Source organism: Psammomys obesus, unplaced genomic scaffold (genome assembly GCF_907164565.1).
Source record: "Psammomys obesus unplaced genomic scaffold, mPsaObe1.curated_primary_1811, whole genome shotgun sequence".
Taxonomy (NCBI): Eukaryota; Metazoa; Chordata; class Mammalia; order Rodentia; family Muridae; genus Psammomys; species Psammomys obesus.
The window spans coordinates 5,286,030-5,307,771 of NW_026588368.1; the positions used below are offsets into that span (position 1 = coordinate 5,286,030).

The 21,742-nt window shown below is 38.1% G+C and overlaps 1 protein-coding gene across 1 annotated transcript in view; it reads left to right on the plus strand.

The window, feature by feature from the left end:
- Positions 1–21,742, plus strand: part of Kdm5a (lysine demethylase 5A) — an 86,450-nt gene that overhangs the window by 60,646 nt on the left and 4,062 nt on the right. The window contains exons 22-27 of the mRNA XM_055604330.1: positions 642–803; positions 2,594–3,145; positions 3,460–3,603; positions 9,705–9,864; positions 11,665–11,885; positions 15,199–15,609. Coding sequence (XP_055460305.1) covers positions 642–803; positions 2,594–3,145; positions 3,460–3,603; positions 9,705–9,864; positions 11,665–11,885; positions 15,199–15,609 — 1,650 coding nt within the window. The remainder of the gene's footprint in view (positions 1–641; positions 804–2,593; positions 3,146–3,459; positions 3,604–9,704; positions 9,865–11,664; positions 11,886–15,198; positions 15,610–21,742) is intronic.

Here is a 21,742-nt window from a genome sequence, read left to right on the forward strand (position 1 = left end):
TGTGTGTGTGTGTGTGTGTGTGTGTGTGTGTGTGTGTGTGTGTGTGTTTGTTTCAATACTGTCACAGAAATTAATAAAACAGTACCTGTGAGGTGTTAATGAAAGGGTTTTTTCTGTTAATTTAGTCCTCATTATAACTAAGTTCTATTAGGTAGTATCAGATGTTGAATTGAAACCTGGAGTTTTAGGCAAACTTTTCATTAATCTGTGCTGTATCTTAATCTCTGTCAATAGACTCTATTGAAGAATATTGTCCCTCAGAGACAAATTTAATTCTTTTTATCTTGAGCAATTGAACACAGTAGTTAAAGAGGATAGACTTTGGAATTTCAAACTTGGTCCTTGGAGAGGTTGTCCCTTGTTTGAGTCTGTTTCTCTTAGCAGTGAAGTCTGGGAAGTAATACCTGCTGTGTCCAGTTCTTGTGCAAATTTAATTAGATAACATACCTGGTTCCTGGTGTGGTGGCTGAGGAGGGAGGATCGCTACAAATTATAGGCCAGCCTGGGCTACAGAGTAAGATCCTGCCTCTAAATAATAAAGACAAGGTAATAGGTACCTTGGACATGGTGAGTGTCATTTCGCTCTCAAGGGTTGGATAGCTTTTTGTTTTTAAACATGAGTTATATTTAAAATCTTACAGGTGCTGAGTCCACGAACTGACATTGGCGTATATGGGAGTGGTAAAAACAGGAGGAAAAAAGTAAAAGAAATAGTAGAAAAAGAAAAGGAGAAGGACCTAGACCTTGAGCCTCTGAGTGACTTAGAAGAAGGACTAGAGGAGACCAGAGATACAGCCATGGTGGTAAGAAACTAAGTGACGGGCTTGAATTTGCTTTCTGAATGCAAAATTCTGTGAAGATGTTAGCAGGTTTTTAAGCACTTTGTGTGTGTGAGAAAGAGAGATCACAAAAAGTTGGCTGTTTGTTCTCTTCCCAAAAGGATTTTTTGTTGATGATGTGTTTTTGTTTTGTTTGTTTTTTTTCTTTGCATGTCATGGGGAGCTCTTGTTGGGAATTGAACCTAGGACCTCATGTATGGTCAAATGCTGCTTCACTGAGTTACATCCTCAAGTGCCACATTTATTCCTTATTGTTCTTCTAATACTTATAAAATACTCCATCGAAGAAGTCCATACTTTACTAAGTAGTTTTGTGGTAGTTGGTAGTAAATGTTGGTCTCTTGATGGCTGCAGTGTGGTACTGTTGAGCTTAGCCCTTGCCCACACAGTAGTCAATCAGTGTTAAGTATTTTGCTTGTTACTAAGCCTTTTTCTATTGTAGGTAGCAGTGAATTTCTTTTCTTTCTTTTTTGTTTGTTTGTTTTTTGGAGATAGGATTTCTCTGTGTAGCTGTCCTGGACTCGCCTTGTAGACCATGCCTCCCTCAAGCTCATAGAGCTCTGCTGCCTCTGCCTCCCTTAGTTCTGGGATCACAGGCATGCACCACCATGCCCAGCCATAGTGAATTTCTTTGTAGGACCTCCTTTTTCCTTCTCAAATAATTATGATTTAATTGTGGCAGAAATATTTAAAGTCATTTTTTGATGATCTTGAAATAATACTTACATTATTACTATATGGGTGAAAGCTACTCTTAAATGCACTTTTAAAATTAGGTTGGTTTTTGTTTTTTGTTTTTTGTTTTTGTTTTTGTTTTTTAGCCCAATGAGAATGGGATTGTTAGGAGCCTTAGAAGTAGAGTGAAAAATAAAGATTAGTTTGGGAAATAAATAATTGAAAGGGGTTGTACACATACAACAAAGTAAAGATGTTCTGTATAACTCAATAAGATTCTCTCTCCAAGTAATCCAAATTTTAGACCAGGGAAAATGATCTTTGATTAGAGTCTCTGACTGAGACTGAGTCTCAGTCTTGTCAGAAAGTAGAACTGGAGATTACTTCAAAATTTTTTCAGATAATACAAATAATTTAAAAAGAAAATGTGCTGGTGGTATATGTCATCTTTAATTTTTATTTATTCTTATTTACTGGGTTAAAATGAGTTTTACAATATTTGATCTGAATAGATAAACATTCCCTGGGGAATGGGATTCCATCAGTCACTGTTTATGTTGTGGTGGGTATTAGATTAGGCACTTTGCTGTATTATGGTATTTAATCCTTAAAACAGTAAAATGTGGTTAGAATTCCTGCACTTTTCAGAAAACTGAAATCCAGAAAAGTTGTGGTGCAGATCAATAGTCTAAAAGTTTAATAGCCACGCTTGGTTCCTAGGGTGTTTGATTTCAAGAAATACCTTCTTTATACTGTGCCCTGCATTTCATTATGTTGAAGGGGGTTGTATGCATACAACAAAGTATATATACACTATATAACTCAGTGAGGTTCTATCCAAGTAATCCAAATTTGAGACCAGGGAAAATGGTATTTTGTTTGGGTCTCTGCCTAGTAATGTTTGGGTGGAAACTGGAAGAATAACTCACATTTCAGGAAATTGCCACTGGTGTTCTTTTTAAGTACAGGCAGTACTTAGTTATTATGATACTGGAACTTAACATCCTTCAGCTTAAGCATTTGCTATTTTGTGGGTATTCTAGAATGACTCCTTTTAATTAAATATTTGTTGTGTACAGGTGGCAGTTTTCAAAGAACGGGAGCAAAAGGAGATTGAAGCCATGCATTCCCTCAGAGCAGCCAATCTAGCCAAGATGACAATTGTGGATCGTATAGAAGAAGTGAAATTTTGTATTTGCCGAAAGACAGCCAGTGGGTTTATGCTACAGTGTGAGCTCTGCAAAGACTGGTTCCATAACAGCTGTGTTCCCCTTCCTAAATCAAGTTCCCAGAAAAAGGGATCTAGCTGGCAGGCTAAAGATGTAAAATTCCTTTGCCCTCTTTGCATGAGATCTCGAAGGCCCAGGCTAGAAACTATTTTGTCACTTCTGGTATCCCTTCAGAAGTTGCCAGTACGGTTGCCCGAAGGAGAGGCACTGCAGTGTTTGACAGAACGTGCCATGAGTTGGCAAGATAGAGCACGGCAAGCCTTAGCCACAGATGAACTGTCCTCTGCCCTGGCCAAACTGTCTGTATTAAGCCAGCGTATGGTGGAACAAGCAGCTCGAGAAAAAACAGAAAAGATTATCAGTGCAGAACTCCAAAAAGCAGCTGCCAATCCAGACTTACAGGTCAGCTTCTGATTTACCTTCATGTGGTAGTATTTGTCAGTGTGTTAGTAGTAAATTAAATGTCTTTAACTTATTGACTTACCTTTATCCATAATGTCTCCCTTCTGCATACACAGCTTTGCTTTGCTTTCTTTCAGTAAAAATTCAAGTCATTTTAAGTGAAATATTATCTGAAAATATTCAGTTAGACTGTAGCACATTTGTTTTCTGCTGTTGAAGTCTTTGAGCTGCTTTTTAAGTAAGTTATATTTTGTTAGTGTTAAGCATATATTAATTACCTATGTTTGTTTAGTCTGTTCATCTTTGTTGTTCAGGGGCACTTACCTAGTTTCCAGCAGTCTGCTTTTAACCGGGTGGTGAGCAGTGTATCATCTTCCCCACGACAAACAGTGGACTATGATGATGAAGAAACAGATTCTGATGAAGATATTCGGGAGACATATGGCTATGACATGAAGGTATTTATAGGGACAGGCCAGGGATACATATCTGCTGAGTTCTCTTTTAAAAACTGCTGACCATTGGTATTTGAGGACTAAGGGTAGAAGAGAAATCTAGTTATATATTTGTCTTCCGAGTGTGGTGATAGCAGTTTTTCAAAACTTATAGAAAAACAAAACAAAACTGAAACTTCAAAAACATAACTTATATTTGTGGTGAGGTGCCCCTGCCATTCGATTATGAGGGCAGAGGACAACTTGGCAGTCAGTTTTCTTCCACCATGTGGTTTCAGGGATCCTACCCAAGTGATCAGGCTTGTAATAGCACCTTTTCCTCCTGAGCCATCTTGCCCATCCCAAATTTTTTTACATGGATTTTTTTTCCTCACTACTAACAAAAAATATTTGTGTGATTACATTTTAAGAATCCCAACTAGGCAGTGGTGGCTCATGCCTTTAATCCTAGCACTCGGCTGGAGAGATGGCTCAGAGGTTAAGAACACTGGCTGCTCTTCGAGAGGTCCTGAGTTCAATTCCCAGCAACCACAGGGTGGCTCGCAACCATCTGTAATGTGATCTGGTGCCCTCTTCTGGTGTGTACATGCAGATAGAGCACTCATAATAAGTAAATAAAGAAAAAATCTTAAAAAATAAAGCTTAAAGTAACTTATAAAAAAAAAAAAAAAATCCTAGCACTCAAGAGGCAAAGGCAGGTGGATCTCTGAGTTCCAAGACAGCCAGGGCTATGCAGAGAAACCCTATCTCAAAAACAAAACAAAAAAATTCCAACTAAATGTGGTGGTCCAGACCTTTACTCCCAATTCAGGGAGGCAGAGACAGGTGGATTCCTGAGTTCAAGGTCAGCGTAGTCTACAGTGTTCCAGGATAGCCTGGGCTACACAGAAAAACCCTCTCTCAGGTTGAAAGGAAGGTAAGAATAAATGAATAGGTGAATTAACCCATCCCAAGGTCTGGAAAGAAGGTTCGGCAGTTGGGAGCTGCCTGCTCTTTCAGAGGACCTGTGTTCTAGTCCCAACACCCACATGGCAGCTTACCAACTGCCTGTAACTCCAGAAGATCCAACACCCTCATACAAATATACAGACAGGCAAAACACCAATGCACATGAAATAAAAATATACTACTTTAAAAAAAAAAAATCATTCCAGTCTTGCTAGGCATTTAGCACACCTTTAATCCCAGCAGTTGGGAGGCAAAGGTAGGCCTAGGGTACATAGTGAGTTCTAGGCCAGAAACCCTGCTTAGTGAAACCTGTTTAGTCAGTCAAAAACTATCCCATCCAAAATCTACTGTTTCTGCTTTTCTCTCTCTCTCTCTCTCTCTCTTTCTCTCTTTCTCTCTCTACTGTGAGGTGTAATGGGTGGGGAAGGGATTGGTGTACCATCCTGTCATAAAGACTTGAAAATTCATGTCCTGGAAAATATTTTTCTTAAGATAAAAAGATGCATGGGATATTTTAATGAAGTAATTTTTAGTTATATAAATTAAAGACTTAAGAGAAATTGAAATTTGAATTGTTTTGTTCAGATAAGCCAACAAAGAATTGTCAACATGTGTTCATTTTGATGTTAGTGTTTTAGGCTTGAACATTTTCCCGTAGAGCAAGTATTTACTGTATAATGAAGTGGGGTCTCTCTCCCTTTGTTGCTAAGAAAGGCCTTCAACTCCTGGCCTTGGATGATTCTTCTGCCATAATCTCCTGGGAAGTTAAAATTATGGGCATGTCCCACTGCCTGTAATAATAGTTTTATTTGTAAATTTGTTTGTATTGACTCCATTCTTTATTTTTTATAATATTCCCCATAACACCACAAATCCATACTTAAAATACTTTGAACATAATATTTCTGCTTGAAACAGCCTCATATTTTTAGGAAGAAAGATAGGTACTTACATTGTAAGATAAAATCAGTCATTTGCTCTTAGTTACTACTATAACATTTGATGTCGAAACTGTCACTGTATTTTGTTTTAATTAACTAATTTTTTTATGCAGCCTCTTTGTACCACCAGCAAAATACCTTGAACAGCACCAAGGAAAAGTTCCTTAGAGAAAAGTCTCTCATGGATCCCTTGGAGTTGTACAGGGATAAGCTGTTCTCTACTCCTTCACCGTTCATCCTCACCTCTGATTATTTCCTTTAAGGCATATTGTTTGCCTTTATCAAAACCCTGCATGTCACGGTTTGTATTTTCAAATGTTTTAGGAAAAGGGAAGTTAAGCACTCAAATCTTTCACATGTTGTTTTTCACCCGGTTAGCTTGCAAACTCATAGGAGACTGGATTTGTCTGAACGTTTTGTTCCATTTAATGTCAGATCTGCAGTAATGGGTTTGTTTGTAAAACACTTGGTGAGAGGCCATTCTCATGTGTTGCAGATCAGACTGTAGTTTTCCTTCTTGAGCATAGCTGTTGTGTAACAGGGGTGAAGTAGAATCTCAAGGTAGGTTTTGGTTGGTTGGTTTGTTTTGCTTTGTTCTGTTTTTTTTGTTTGTTTGTTTTTGTTTTTGTTTTTTGAGGCAGGGTTTCCCTGTGTAGCCTTGGCTGTCCTGGAACTTACTCAGACTGGCCTCGAATTCACAGAGATCCACCTGCCTCTGCCTCCCAAGTGCAGGGATTTAAAGGCTTGCATTACCACTGCCTGGCTTCAATGTAGTTTTAATTGGTATTTCTCTAATAGCTAAATATGTTAGAATATTTTTTTCATGAATTTACTAATCTTTGGACGTTTTTGAAACTGTTTATTAAGTTCCCCTAGCTATTGCTGGATTGCTTCTTTGGGTAATCGTGTTTAGAGTTCTTCATATATTCTGCATTGCAGTCCTCTCAGATATATAGCTGACAGCGATTTTCTCCGTCTCTCAGTTGTCTCCTTTCCTGTGCACAGACCTTTTAATTTCAGGCAATTACTACTTGGTATTATTTTCTTGGCGATTAGAGACCTGTTTTAAAATGTTTACCTCTGCCTATATCATGACGTGTTTCCCTCTAGTAGAGTCAAAGTTTCATGTCTTATATTAGAGTCTTTCATTCATTTTGACTTTTTTCTTCAATGTTTGTTTTGGGCACCTTTGTCAGAAATCAGAAGGCTGTAGCTGTGTGGGTCTGCTGGGTCCTGTATTGTAATCTGTTAGTCTGTCTCTTTTTGTGCCAGTACTGTGGTACTTTTATTACTTTGGCTTTTTAAAATAGTTTGAAGTCAGGTATGTTGCTTCTTTTGCTCAGAAATACTTTGACTGACTGTTTGGGAGCTTTTTTTATTTCTGTGAAGGGTGCCTTTGGATTGCATTGAATCTGTATATCTCCTGGTAATTTTCACAATATTCTGTTGATTCATAAAATGAGAAGTCACTTTGTCTAGTGTCTTATTTAATTTTCAGTGTATACTTTGTTCACAGCATATTTGTTATTTGGATATAGAAAAGGTAGTGATTTTTACATTTTGCTGCATGTGTGTGTGTGTGTGTGTGTGTGCGCGCGCGTGTGCGGGTGCAAATATACATAAAGGCCAAAAGTTGATATGTTCCTTAGTTGCTTTCCATGTTTTGTTTACATGTGAGTTTGTGTGTGTTGTATGTGTATTTACCTATATATGAGTGAGAATGTGCACATGGGCACACATTTTATTCAGAAGTCTGAAGTTAATGTTGGATGTGTTTTTCCAGGCCACCTTCCTGTCTATTTGTTGGTACAGGATCTCTTGCTGAATCTAGAATGCTCAGATTCCATATCTTGTCTTCCTCTTAAACACAGATGGTTGCCTCACCTGCTCAGGTTTTTCTTTCAAAACTGGTCATCACACTTTTGCAGCAAGCACCACCAGGCCATCTTTAAAACCTGGGGCCAGAAAGTACCAGTGCTTTTCTGTCTTTACCTCCCCAGTTCTTAGATTACAGGTGTGCTACCATGTCTGGCTTTGTTTTTCTGCCTAGGTGCTGGGATCAGATTCAACATTTTTATTTGTGCAGTAACAAGATTTTTTTGTTGATTCAGAAAAATGAGTAGCTTCAGGTGGGGAGATGGGTTAGTCATTAAAGTATTTACAAAGTCTAAAATTTTCTTTCATTTTATTTCTTTTCCCTTTTTATATTTATTAGCACTTTATCTGCAGTGCATCATATGTGCAGTTGTCACTCACAGAGGCCAGAACAGGGTGTCAGATCCCCTACAACTAGAGTTACAGACAGTTAAACAAGCTACCGTGTGTATGTTGGGAATCAAACCCCAGTCTTCTGCAAGAGCAGAGCAGCAAGTGCTTTTAACCACTGAACCATCTCTCAAATCCAAAACTTTATGGGTGTTGTCTTGTGTGTGGCTATGTGTGAGTGTGTGAGCATGTGTGTAGATCCCACAAAGTCAACCATGAGTATGGCTTCTTAAGAAACCATCACCCTTATTTTAAGTTTTTTTAAATCACATTTGTTTTAATGCACATATTCATTAATACCATGACACATGTATGGAGGTCATAGGACAACTTTTGGAAATTAGTTCTTTCCTTCTACTACATGGGTCTTGGGGATGAAACTTAGGTCATCATGTTTAACAGCAAGTACCCTTTCCAGCTGAGCTATCCTGCTGCCCTACCTTGTTGCATTCTGTTCCTTTCCTTTACATTTTTGTTGTTGAGAGAGGCTTTGTGGGGCTTTTTTGTTTTAATTAATTTATTTATTTATCTATCTAACTTTATTTATTTATTTTGGTTTTTCGAGGCGCAGTTTCTCTGTGTAGTTTTGGCTGTCCTGGACTCCCTTTGTAGAGCAGGCTGACCTCAAACTCACAGAGACCCACCTGCCTCTGCCTGACTGAGATAGGGTTTTACTGTGTAGTCCTAGCTAGCCTGGAACTCCATATCTAGACTAGGCTAGCCTCAAACTTAGCAGAGATAAATCCACCTGCCTCTTCTGATTTTATTTGAGGTTTTCTTAGTGAGCAGTACTCTCTTGATACCTCAATGCCCAGACAGGAGAAGACAAACGTCTGTGATTAGACAAATCAGACATAGAAATTGTTAGCAACTAAAACCAGTTACTACCACCACAGGAAAGAAAATGACCAGAATTTCCTAACCTTTGAAGTTAAATTATTATGTAAGTTAAAGTGATAATGAAAAGTAAGTAAGCTATGGAGAATTCCTTGGAGAACCATCTGAGACCTAACTAGAACTGTCAGAAATGTGTAATTTGTATGGTGCCATTCAAGTTCCTCATTCTGTTAAATTAGGGAGGTTGTTAAAATTATAGGTTTGAAAACCTTCCAAAAGGCTTAAATTGCCTGTCTAAAAAAAAGTCACATTTAAACTTTCTTTTTCTTAAGTCCATTTTGTATTTCTGTTAAAAGGTCAAGAATTACTAACTTGGAACTTGAGAGATGGTTCAGTGGTTAAGACCACATATTTCTCTTACAGAAGACCTGAGTTTGTTTCTCAGCACCCCCATGGGATAGCTCACACCCAGCTCCAGAGAGAGCCAACATTTCTGACCTCAGTGGGTACCTGTACTCACATGTACAGACACACACATGCACACATAATTAAAAATAAATTTTTTAAAAGATTCTTATTCATATGGATGTTTTTATGGGTGATAGATTCTAGGAGGTAGATTATTCAGTAGTATTTTTGTAGGCTCATCTTTGTAGATTATATTTTGCTTGACTTTCCCTTTTGGGCTCAAGTCATTAAAGCTTTTTTTGGTGTGTGTGGGGTGCCTAATTGATATTTTATGTATTATTTAATGTTATTGTTAATTCTAATGTCATGTTTTTTTATTGTTTATTATTATTAGTTACATTGTATTAACTCTGTATCCCTGCTGTATCCTGCTCCCTTATTCCCTCCCAACCCACCCTCCCTCCCTCCTCTCCTCCCTGCACCTTTCCAAGTCCACAGATTGCGGAGGACCTCCTCCCCTTTCATTTGGCCCTGTTTTATCAGGTATCTTCAGGGCTGGCTTCAAAGTCCTCCTCTGTGACCTAACATAATGTCATGTTTTTAACTGAAAACTTATATTAGAAGTTTTTAACCTGAAAACCTTAATGTATAGCCTTTTGTAGGTTTAAGTGGTTATAATTCTCATAACTTCTCATTGTTCTTTAGGATACAGCCAGTGTGAAGTCCTCTAGCAGCTTGGAACCTAATCTCTTTTGTGATGAAGAGATTCCCATAAAGTCTGAGGAAGTGGTGACTCACATGTGGATGACACCTTCATTCTGTGCAGAGCATGCATACTCTACTGCTTCTAAGAGTTACCCTCAAGGTATTAATCACCCTGGAAAAAGTGTAGAATCTGGGCATGGCAGTACATGCTTGTAATCTAAGCACTTGGGAGGTGCAGGCAGGAGAGCCCCGGAGTTCAAGTTAGATAGCAAGTTTGAGGCCAGCCTGGGCTACATGAGACCTTGTCTTTATAAAAACAGACGTAGGACTGGAAGATGGTTCAGCACCAGCCATGCAAGTCTGACAACCTAAGTTTGATTTCCAGAACCCCCATAAAAATGCAAGATGCAGTGGCATGCATTTGTACTCCTAGTGCAGGTGCAGAAGACTGCAAAATCTCAGGCCAGCTAATCCACAGTAAGCAGCACAACAGGAGAAACAACTGGTCCCTCAACAAGGACTTGAAACATGCTGTGGCACATATATAACTGTACTCCCATGCATACACACATAAGACAAACAGAAAACATAATGGTTGGCGATTTAGGTCAGTGGTAGAATGTTTGCCCAGCAAGTACAAGGCTTAGTCCTAAGCCCTGGGGGAGGGGCCGGGATAAAATAATATTATATATTTGGAAAGTAAGGTGAAACAGATAGAAAAGACATCATATTAATTTAGGTTGTCAGTTCCTCTTAAATATATAACCTGGTTATCACTTACTAAGAGAACTTGAAAACACTATTGTGGTTGGGAAAAGCCAGAATCTCTTTTCCTTTTCTGCCATTAGATGATAACCTGCAAAGGTAATAGAATTATAAAATCCTAACTAGGAAAATTTTATAAATCATATGATCATGTGTTGGATTTGTATGGAATCTCTTTTAGACCTTCTGTACCAGCTGTAAAGAACTCACTGCTGCTTAAAACTGTTCATACTGGACTTGGATTTTTTTTATTTTGTGGAGTTTTTGTTTTGTTTTTATGTTTAGTTTTTGTTTTGTTTTTTTTAATGTGTGTGAGTTTTCTGTCTGCTTGTATGAATCTATACCATGTGCTTGCCTGGTGCCTGATGAAATCAGAAGAGGGCATTCGATCCCCTGGAACTGTAGTTACCAGTAGTTGTAAGTTAAAATGTGGGTGATGGGAATCAAACCTATGTCTTCTGCAAGAGCAACAAATGTTCTTAACCACTGAGTCATCTCTCAAGTCCCAGGTTTTGGTACTCTTGATTGTCAGGAAGTTTTCTTTTGATGAATGCTTTCTCAGTGATGCTCTCTTTTCTTCCACCCAGAGAAAATGTGTACTACTTTATTTCACTCCTGGAAAATGACATTATTTTCTTTATGCTAAACTTTCAGGATTTTATGGACCATTATGTTAACTGTCTGTTCATTAGGAAGATAAGTGTTTATTTCTGTAGGGTAGCTATCTACTTAATTTTTCTGTATCATATAAAATAGAGATAACATGAGTTGTGGACATCTGCAATAACCAAGATAAAGTGGTAGTTTTGGTCTTTGGGTTTTGATGGGGCAGGTGTTTTGGTTTTGGTGGTTTGGGTTTGGTTTGGTTTGGTTTTTGAGACAGGGTTTCTCTGTACAGCCTTGACTGTCCTAGACTTGGCTCTGTAGACCAGGCTGTCCTCAAACTCAGAGATCCAGAGAACCTGCCTCTGCCTCCCGAGTGCTAGGATTAAAGATGTATATGTGATGTTTTTTTCCCTCTAAAGCAAAAATATACAGAACATACAGAAAAACCCTTTTTTTGTACTAATGTAATGAATCCAGCTATCTAAATTTACTAGAGAGGAGTAAATTTTTCTTCCTAAACATTGACTTTCAAAACATTTGTCTACCATTTTCACTTCTTTGCCTTGTTTCTTAATGTCTTGGGGGAAAGGTTCTAGCACACCAAGAAAGCAGCCTCGGAAGAGCCCTTTGGTTCCCAGAAGTTTGGAGCCTCCAGTATTGGAATTGTCACCTGGAGCAAAAGCCCAGTTGGAAGAACTCATGATGGTTGGAGACCTTCTAGAAGTGTCTTTGGATGAGACACAACACATATGGCGGATTTTGCAGGCCACACATCCACCCTCAGAGGACAGATTCTTACATATCATGGAGGTATGGACTTCATACCAACTTCATTATTGATTTTAAAATGTCCCTGTTCCTTTGTAGTGCCACAAATACTGACAAATGGGTGACTGAGTGGGCAATAGTTTGGCAGTTCTGTTCTCTCATACTTGTTTCCTTGTTTTCTTTATTGTATTTTTACGTAATAAATTTTTTCTTTTCTTTTTGTTTTGTTTTTGTTTGTTTTGTTTTGTTTATTTAGAGACAAGGTTTCTGTGTATTCCTGCCTGTCCTGGAACTCACTCAGTAGTCTGGGCTGGCCTCAAACTTACAGAAATACACCTGCCTCTGCCTCCTGAGTGCTGGGATTGAAGGCATGCATCACCACTGCCTGCCCCAATAATTCTTCCTTTATTTCTGCTTGAAAGTAGGAAGAATTAGGGGCTGAAGAGATGGCTCATCAGTTAAGAGCACTGGCTGTTCTTCCAGAGGACCTGGGTTCAATTCCCAGCACCCACATGGCAGCTCAGAACTGTCTGTAATGCTGGTTTCAGGGCATCTGACACCCTCACATATACATACATTCAGGCAGAACACCAATGTACATAAAATAAAAATAAATAATAATTTTTTTAAAAAAGAAAGAAGAAAGGAAAAATTTTAAAAAACAGTTTTTCCAAGTGTCATGGTACAGGCTTATAATCCTAAAACAAGTGAAGTAGAAGCAAGAAGATCAGGCTTTCAAAGTCTTCCTAGGCTACTTTGAGGCTAGGCTAAGCTACAGAAGCCGTTGTCTCAGAAACAAATAAACAAAAAGATCAACTGTTTAGGGACTGGAGAGGTGTTGAGAGCATATATATGCTTGCCAGGGTCCAGCCCCAGGTAAGGTCAGGGCCTGAAGAAGGGTGGATGTAAGACTGGCAAGGAAAGAATGAGTCAGGCACAGGAATGAGAACTCTCCCTTCTAACTCATCTGGTTCTACTTAACCACCCCCTTGCCTTTTTTCCCTTTGTGTGTGTGTGTGTGTGTGCGCGCGCGCGCGCATGCGCGCGCATATGTTTGACAAAAATCCATCAAAGCTGAACCTAATGATGCAGTCACTCTGGTGCCATCTCCCACTCTTTTGGTTTGGGGGTCCTTTATTATTTGTACAACTTGGGGATACTGGATTGATGGAAATTTTCTTATGAACCATTTACGCCTCAGCCCAGGAGTACTTCTAGCTTCCCCAGGAATGTCCTGACAGTAAGACTTCTGCTTTTAGGGAGATATCCTTATCTGGCCCTACTTGAAGGTCCTCCTTACGACCTGGAGGTTGTGACTCAAATAATTAAGCCAGAGACCTCCTTACGGGGCTCTGACGCAAAGATACTCTTGGCACATCTGCTCCTGTACTTAATCAGGAAAAAGATAAAAACAAAGTACACAATATTCGGAAAAGTTGGCAGTAGATCAAATTACAAGCCCCTTCCTCCTACAGGTGGACAAAGAATGTATGGATAAATGATAAAAGAACAAAATATTAAAACCTCTCTTTCTTAGAAACGTTAACTTATACAGGGCCACTGTGGTGTCATATAACTGAGGAATAAAAATACCAAGATTAGATATGTAAATAAATTCTACAAATATAGAAAATATAAACGTTGTATTACGGCAGAAATTAAGTAATAACTGTAACAGCTTTGGCCTGAAGACTTTTCCTGAGCGTAATGACAATTAGCTGATAAAAAAAAAAAAGCTGATAATACACTGCTTGGGACATGACAATCGGCTCAAGCTTGGCTTGGATGTTTTCTGTCTAGTACAAAGGCTATCAGCCAGAGAATAGGCTGTCATGCTTTGGCAAAATATGCCCTTGAAACGGCAATAATGTTAAAAATTGGGTTGTGAGACTGATGAGGGAGACTGATTATAAAAGATAATTCTGTCATGCATCAGTTAAAACACATGTCCAGGGACAAAAAAAGATATGACCTATGTTTTGGAATAGTACACATCTATCCCTGCCTACTAAATTCTGTATAAATAAAGCACCACCCAGACTGCCAGTCAGTCACAGTCATGTCACTACATTTATGTTAACAGTTTATGTTTCTTTTTTTGTTGTTTTGTTTTTTTCCAGACAGGGTTTCTCTGTATGGCCTTAGCCGTCCTGGACTCACTTTGTAGACCAGGCTGGCATTGAACTAAAAGGATCAGCCTGCCTCTGTGTCCCTGAGTGCTGGGATTGTAGGTGTGTGCCACCATGCCCAGCTCAGTTTATATTATTTTCTTTTAGTTTTTTTTCTCTTCCCCTGCCCCCTCAAGACAGGGTTTCTTTGTGTAGCCTTTGCTGCCCTGGACTCACTTTGTAGGCCAGGCTGGTCTCCAACTCACAGAGATCCATCTGCTTCTGCCTCCCTCAGTGTGGGATTACAGGCATGCACCAACATACCCAGCTTCAGTTCATATTTCATAATGGTGTTTTCACGTCTATAATGCCCTTTGATCGGGCTAGGGTTATAGGCATGAACAATCCATTTCTGATTTGGGTTGGTATTATTTTCTACTCTTTTTCTTCATTGAATATTTTTTTCTCTCTCAAAGAGGTTTCACTGTGTAGTCTTGGCTGTTTTTTTTTTTACCTCAAATAGATCTGCCTCTGGAGTGCTGGGAAAGTAAAGGTATACATAACCATAAGTTAGCTTAATCTCTTATTTATTTTCCTTTTTTCTTTGGAACAGGGACTTTAGCAGCTCAGTTTAGTGTCAAACTTTCTGAGTACTAAAGGATGACCTTAACTTTTGATCTTCCTGCTTCTACCTTTTTTGTCATAGAAGAAAGTGTTGGTACAGTGGCTACAACAGGAGCTATCATTGTTCCTTTTTTATTTTATTTTTTGGTTTTTTTGAGATAAGGTTTCTCTTTGTAGTCTTGGCTGTTCTATACTGGCTTTGTAGACCAAACTCAAAAAAGGTCCGTCTGCCTCTGCCTCCCTAGTGCTGGGATTACAGGTACACACCACCATTTCAGGCTCTCATCATTCCTTTTTTGAGTGAACAGTTCAGTTCTATTATATACATTCATATTGTATGCAGATACTCATTTTGGTGGGTAGGAAGTTAAGACACGCTCTTACTATACAGACCAAACTGCCCTCGAACTTATAGCAACCTCATTGTGACTGCTTCCTACAGCTGTGTGATCACCCCAGACAGGAAATCTATACCATTAAAATTAAGTGTGCCCCCACCTTTGCCTTCTCTTCGGTTTTTGTGTGTGTCTGTTAATTTTCTTGTTCTAACTACCTCAGTTAAGAGAATGATACTTTTTTTTAAGTTTGGCATTAAGATTCTGATTAATTTTATTTTTTTGAAGGATGATAGCATGGAAGAGAAACCATTAAAAATGAAAGGAAAGGACTCTTCGGAGAAGAAACGAAAACGGAAGCTAGAAAAGGTAGAACAATTTTTTGGAGAAGGCAAACAGAAGACCAAAGAACTAAAGAAAATAGATAAGCCTAAAAAGAAGAAATTGAAATTAAATGTGGACAAATCAAAAGAGCTGAATAAATTGGCCAAGAAGTTAGCAAAAGAAGAAGAGCGAAAGAAAAAGAAAGAAAAGGCTGCTGCAGCAAAAGTAGAGCTTGTGAAAGAGAGCACTGAGAAGAAAAGAGAGAAAAAGGTGCTGGATATTCCCTCCAAGTATGACTGGTCAGGAGCAGAGGAGTCTGATGATGAAAATGCTGTATGTGCAGCACAGAACTGCCAACGGCCATGTAAGGACAAGGTGAGGTGCAAGTGTTGATTGACTGGTGTGCAAGGCCAGAGCTAATGGTCGTGGAGATGTGTGTGTATAATATGCTAACAGTATTGTGATTCCAGGATTTGAACTTCATAATTTTTTCTACAGTTTTTATAAACCACTTTAATTAAGCTCCTTAAGTGTGCTTTAATGGAAGAAATACAGTTTATAAAAGTCATTCACTAGAAACATACAAAAGCATAGAAAAGTTATTTGACACCCCTTGCAAGCATTGTACTTCATAAGTAGTATGCAGGTCAAGTTCAAAATACTCTTCTGACCTCCCTGTGGTATGAGTCAGAGCTATTAGCCAACAGTAACCTGAAAAGCCTATCCATATCTTATTCATAGTCTAGGTGAAAGATACTCACATAAATAGAATATGTGTGTGTGTATTTTATTTTTTAGCAGATAATTCAGACTCACTGTTATTGTTAAAAATTTTTCAACCTAGACTAGTAGATAGCTCAGCTGTTAAAGGTACTTGTCACCAAGCTTGGCAACCTGAATTCAGTTCCAGGACCACATGATAGAAATAGAGAACTAACTTCCTCAAGTTGTCCTCTGACCCCTGCATATGGACTGTTGTGTGTTTTGTAGATACATGCAGTAACTTTTTTTTTTTTTTATGTAGTAACTTTTTAACCCTAAATTTTAAGTACAATAATGCAGTGTTGGGTTTTTATTTGTTTTTGTTTTGTTTTGCTTTTCGAGACAGGGTTTCTCTGTGTAACCATGGCTGTCCTGGAACTTGCTCTGTTGACCTGGTCAATGGAGATCCACCTGTCTCTGCCTCCCTAAATGATGGGATGCTATCACACCTGGCATGTTGGCTAGTTTTTAGGTGATACTTTTGTTAATTTCTAGGAGAATGGACAAAGTAAATTTGGAGGTTAAAAAAAAAATCTCAATTCTTTAAATGATTGGAGATACCTTTTTTCTCCCTGTCAAAAATATTAGCAAGGAGTCATTGTGGTGGTACACATTTGTAATTCAACACCTGAAAGGCAAAGAGAATGAGGAATCAAGTTAGAGGCCAGCTTGGGTTACCTAGTGTGACCCTGTCTCAACAATAAGTATAATTTTAAATGGCTAAAAGAAGAAATCTCAATTGCTGAAGTGGTTGCATGCAAGCATGAGGTCCTGAGTTTGAATCCTGGGTACAAGAGCTGGCCCTGGTGATGCACACCTTTAATCCCAATCCCAGAGGTAGGTGAGTTCGAGGCCAGCTTGGTCTACAAGCAAGTCCAGGACAGCCAAGGCTACACAGAGAAAACCTGTCTAAAAACAAATAAACAAAACCTATATACAAGCTTGGCATAATAGCAGGTGTCTATAACAGCACTGAGGTTAAGAAGAGGAAGCTCAAATGGAGAGACAGGTGTACCCCCAAACCTTCTAGCCACAGTCCGGCCACTTGCTGAGCTCTACGTTCAGTGAGAGATCCTGTCTTAAAAAATAAGGTGGAGAACATTAGAGGAAGACAGATGAGATCCACCTCCTGCTGCCACACACACAGTTTACCATTTTAAATGTAGTCTCATACCATTTGATATTTAGAATTTTATTAGCTCCTCAGTTTGAAAATAAAGGATAAATAAAACTGTACCACTGTTTCCTGAAGGTTGTACCCCACTTACCTTCTGAATTAAAAACTTAATACATTTTTGAAACCTGAAAGGGACTAGGAAGTCTATTGTTCCAGCTTTTCATGTTTACAGATGATGTTTCTCAAAGTTAGATAACAAATTAGCAGTTGAACCACAAAACCAAAAGCCAACCCTAGTTTTTTACTGTTCCAGATTTGGGTTTTCTATTAGTACCCCAAGTCATGGATCATTTTTTCATTCTTTTACTAAAGAGGCTGATAGAAAATTAGCTTTTCCTCTTTGGCTATGAAAACAGCAGTTCAGTACTCTTAGATCATTTCTTTCTTGTTTAGCTAATTTTCAATAATTTCAAGCCACCAATATGTCACTTCACTTCTTATTTTTATCTCTTCACCTTGTAAATACTCCAGGCACCACCACCACCCATTCACTATACAATTAAGTATAAAATAACTTATGAAAGAAAAAAAACATAGTCTGTGAAAGCACTTGTTGACAGCACTCTTTACACTATGTAAGTGTAAAGAGATGGTCATTACTTTAAAATGAACCATGATATTTGCTCCTACCATAATTGATATTTGTGTAGATACATTTTGATAGAACATAGATTTAGCTACATATTTAAGAAAAAGTTTATAGTAAGTTGTTAAAGATAACCATTATGTTTTCCCTGTCATTAACTTATAAAAAGCAAATGTAATGTTATATTTCTCCACTTAAATATAAATCTATGCAGATTACATATCACATTATAAATATTTCATCTGGATTGCTATTTTCCAGTTTATTTCTGGCACTAGTTTTACTAAATTAAAATTTTTCACTGGGCTTTGGTGGCGCACACCTTCCCAGCATTCATGAAGCAGAGGCAAACAGATCTCTGTGAGTTTGAGGCCATCTACAGAGGAGTTCCAGAACAGTCAGAGCTACACAGAGAAACCCTGTCTCAAAAAACACAACTTTTAAGAACAACAAGATAATAAGAAAAGCACTTTTTCCGGGAAATACCATATTCTTTAAAATATCATGTTGAATGTGCCTTCATCATCTATCAGTAATGGCTATTTTTTTTTTTTAATAGAAATGTTGAGAGCTATTTTTTTAAACATGAAGTGTTTACTTGGATGTACCCAGGTTCATTTTCAAAACAGCTTGCAAAGAGTAAAGAAAAGCAACATCAGAGGAAGGTGAAAGTTTCAGAAAGTCTTTTCTCACATCAGTTATGATGTTTGAGCTGAACAATAATATAGAGGTATTTTTAGAAATGTTTTAAAACTAGATACTTTTTCTCTCTGAGGTCTGCTCCTGTATCTATCTTATTGGTGCTAACAGTAAAACATGCTTAATCAAGGGCAGGCATAGTGATGCACATTTTTTAATCCCAGCACTCAGAAGGCAGAGGCAGGTGAATCTCTGTGAATTCTCTTTGTGGAACATTTTATTACACACTTCTTCATAAGAAGTTTATTACAGTAAGTTAAAATCTTTAAATGCATAAATATTTGCCTTACATATTTAGCATTTGCTAGCCAAAGTTTTAAAAAGATTTTCATGAAGATGTTGGTCAATCAAAGGGTTTGTATTATTGGCTTTACCAGTTGTAGTTTGTTTCAGTATGGATTATCAAAAGCTAGGTATGAAATAAATGTCTAAGACATATCTGGTACTAAGATAGCGCTGTGACCAAGTGTCACAGTTTGTCTAGGACTGTCTAGATTTTAGAGAATTCACAAACTGGGAATTCTGTCATTCCTAGGCAAACTGGAATGGTTAGTCACAGTGTTTAGAGTACATAAACTGGTTAAAACGAGTAAGCTAAAGCTCTCACTAAATATCAGTCCCCCCCGCCCCAGCAGTATTCTATGCTCTAAGATGTCAAAATACAAATTATCAAGAACTTAAGTCGAAGTATGAAATCATACAACAAACTAAGAATGTCAAGCTATCATTTCTGCTCCTCCGTTTCCCATTCCATTTCTTCTCTCTCGGTTGTGCTGAGGAATAAAGCCCAGATCCTTAAAGGTGCTAGTCAAGCATGCTTAGCACTGAGCTGATAGACACCCAAACTCAATATATTACTTAATGTGGGGGGCGGGGGAGGCGTTGTTCATGTGGTAGAGGACAAAAGTCAGTTCTTTCCTTCAATCATGTGGATTCTACCTAAAGAGTCGACTTAAGGGCTGGAGAGATGGCTCTTCCAAACGTACTGCTCTTCCAAACGTACTGAGTTCAATTCCCAGCAACCACATGGTGGCTCACAACCATGTATAATGAGATCTGGAGCCCTTTTCTGGGGTGCAGGCATATATGCACACAGCACATTGTATACATAATAAATCTCTTTTTAAAAGTGAATTTAAAAAAATCTTAATTAGGGCTGGAGAGATGGCCCAGTGGTTAAGAGTACTTACTGTCTGCTCTTCCAAAGAACCCAGGTTCAATTCCCAGCACCCACATGGCAGCTCACAACTGTCTGTAACCCCAGTTCCAAGGAATCTGATGCACACACTAATGCACATAAAATAAAATTAAATAAATTATAAAAAAAGGTTTTTGAAAAAAAATCTTAATTAAAAAAAGTCAACTCATTTTCAGGCTTGGCAGCAAGGTTGCATCCCTACAAAAGATCTTTCTGGCCCTATTTCTCTTTTGAACAGACATTTTTCTGACATCACAGGAAAAGAGGACAATAACCAACTTTTACTGTATTATGAGATTTTTTTTTTTTTTTTTTACCACTTAATGTATCACCTCGTAGTTGTTTGGGGTTTTTGTTTGTTTTTTTAAGATTCAAGATCTTTCTATGTTGCCATAAAGACAATAAGCTCCTGGGCATCAGGGGCTCCTCCTGCCTTGTCCTCTAATTACTGGGACTATAGACACCTGCCAGCATGCTTGCATTTTGGGGAAATTGGGATTTTTTTTGTTGTTGTTGTTTTATTTTTTGTTTTGTTTGTTTTTTTGTGATTTCCTAAATGATGAAGCCTTGTTTTCCTGAACTCTGAAGGCAGGTGACTGTTAGAATGTAGTATTCAGTTAGCCAGATTCCATGCTTATAAGTTTTCAGTTTACTGCATGCATCATTACCTCTCTCAGAATTGTCTGTGGATTCTATTGACATTCTGAACTTAGTTTGCTTTGTGATCCTGTGGGGTTTTTCATACGGAAATAGAATTCACATTGATTGGCAAATGAAGGATAGTTTCCTTATTTGTATTTATCAGGGTAAGCTGTTACATAACCAGATGGTTGCACCAATGAATACCTACCTCAAGAAAAAATTTGTTTGTTTTTTTTTTAAACAGTGGAAGAGCTAGGATGACAAATGTACTTCTAATTAAAAATCAAAATAAGAGAAGCTACTGCCTTTCTTGTTTGAAAGAAAATAATAGATTTAATTTTGGAAACAAAGCCAGTAGATACAGTGAAAACATTAATGTTTACTTTTCTACCACTTGTTTTTATTTACTTGATTCTACAACTTATCTCCTAGTTGATTATAGCAGGTTTGTTTGTTTCAAGACATGGTTTCTCTGTGGCTTTGGCTGTGCTGGAACTCACTCTGTAGACTAGACTGGCCTTACCCTCCTAGCTATGATCACAATGGTACTTTCGCTTTCTTGTGAGGCAAAACATATAAAGCAAATGGAATTTAGCTTAGGTAGGAATGGTTAAGTTGCTCTGAATTTACAGGAAGCAGAAAGAGACAGAAGTGGTCTGACTTAAATACGTAAGCATCACCTAGAATATCCATATTTAGTTCTCTCTAAGTGTGTACGTACCTGTGCTTAATAAACTTACACCTTTGCCACAGTGATCTCAATACTCTAGGGTTGAGATAAGAGGATCTCAAGTTTGAGCCTGGTAGAGTGCCAGACTAATGATGAAGTTTGAGCTAGCTTGGGCTACACAGTAAGCCTATAAGCTTAGGAGGACACGTAAAGAATTTAATTACAGGAATAAAAACAGATATTTGAAAATGCTTAGAAAAGATAATAAAATCCAAATTGCAATTTTTTATAAATAATTTTCCATCCTCTATTAAAAGCCCAAACTCACTAACGTAATTGCCGTACTTTTTTTTTTTTTTTTTAAGAATTATTTATTTATTATGTATACAGTGTTCTGCCTGCCTATGTGCCAGAAGAGGGCACCAGAACTCATTATAGATGGTTGTGAGCCACCATGTCAGTGCTGGGAATTGAACTCAGGTCCTCTGGAAGAACAGCCAGTGCTCTTACCTTCTGAGCCATCTCTCCAGGCCCAGTTGTCGTAAGTTTTACAAGCTATGGGAGCTTTTTTGAAAACCACACACTTACCCTGCATAAAATGTATTTACCTAGCCAAGGCCTCCTTTGTTCTTTTTCACTGGCTTTGCTGAGAGACTTTTTTGATCCCGCCATACTCCTTTGCTCCAAAGTCTGATAAAGCTCATGGTTCTAAGTGGCTTTCTGTATTGCCACTACAGTAATCATCTTTTGTATTATGAAGGGGTTGACCATAGC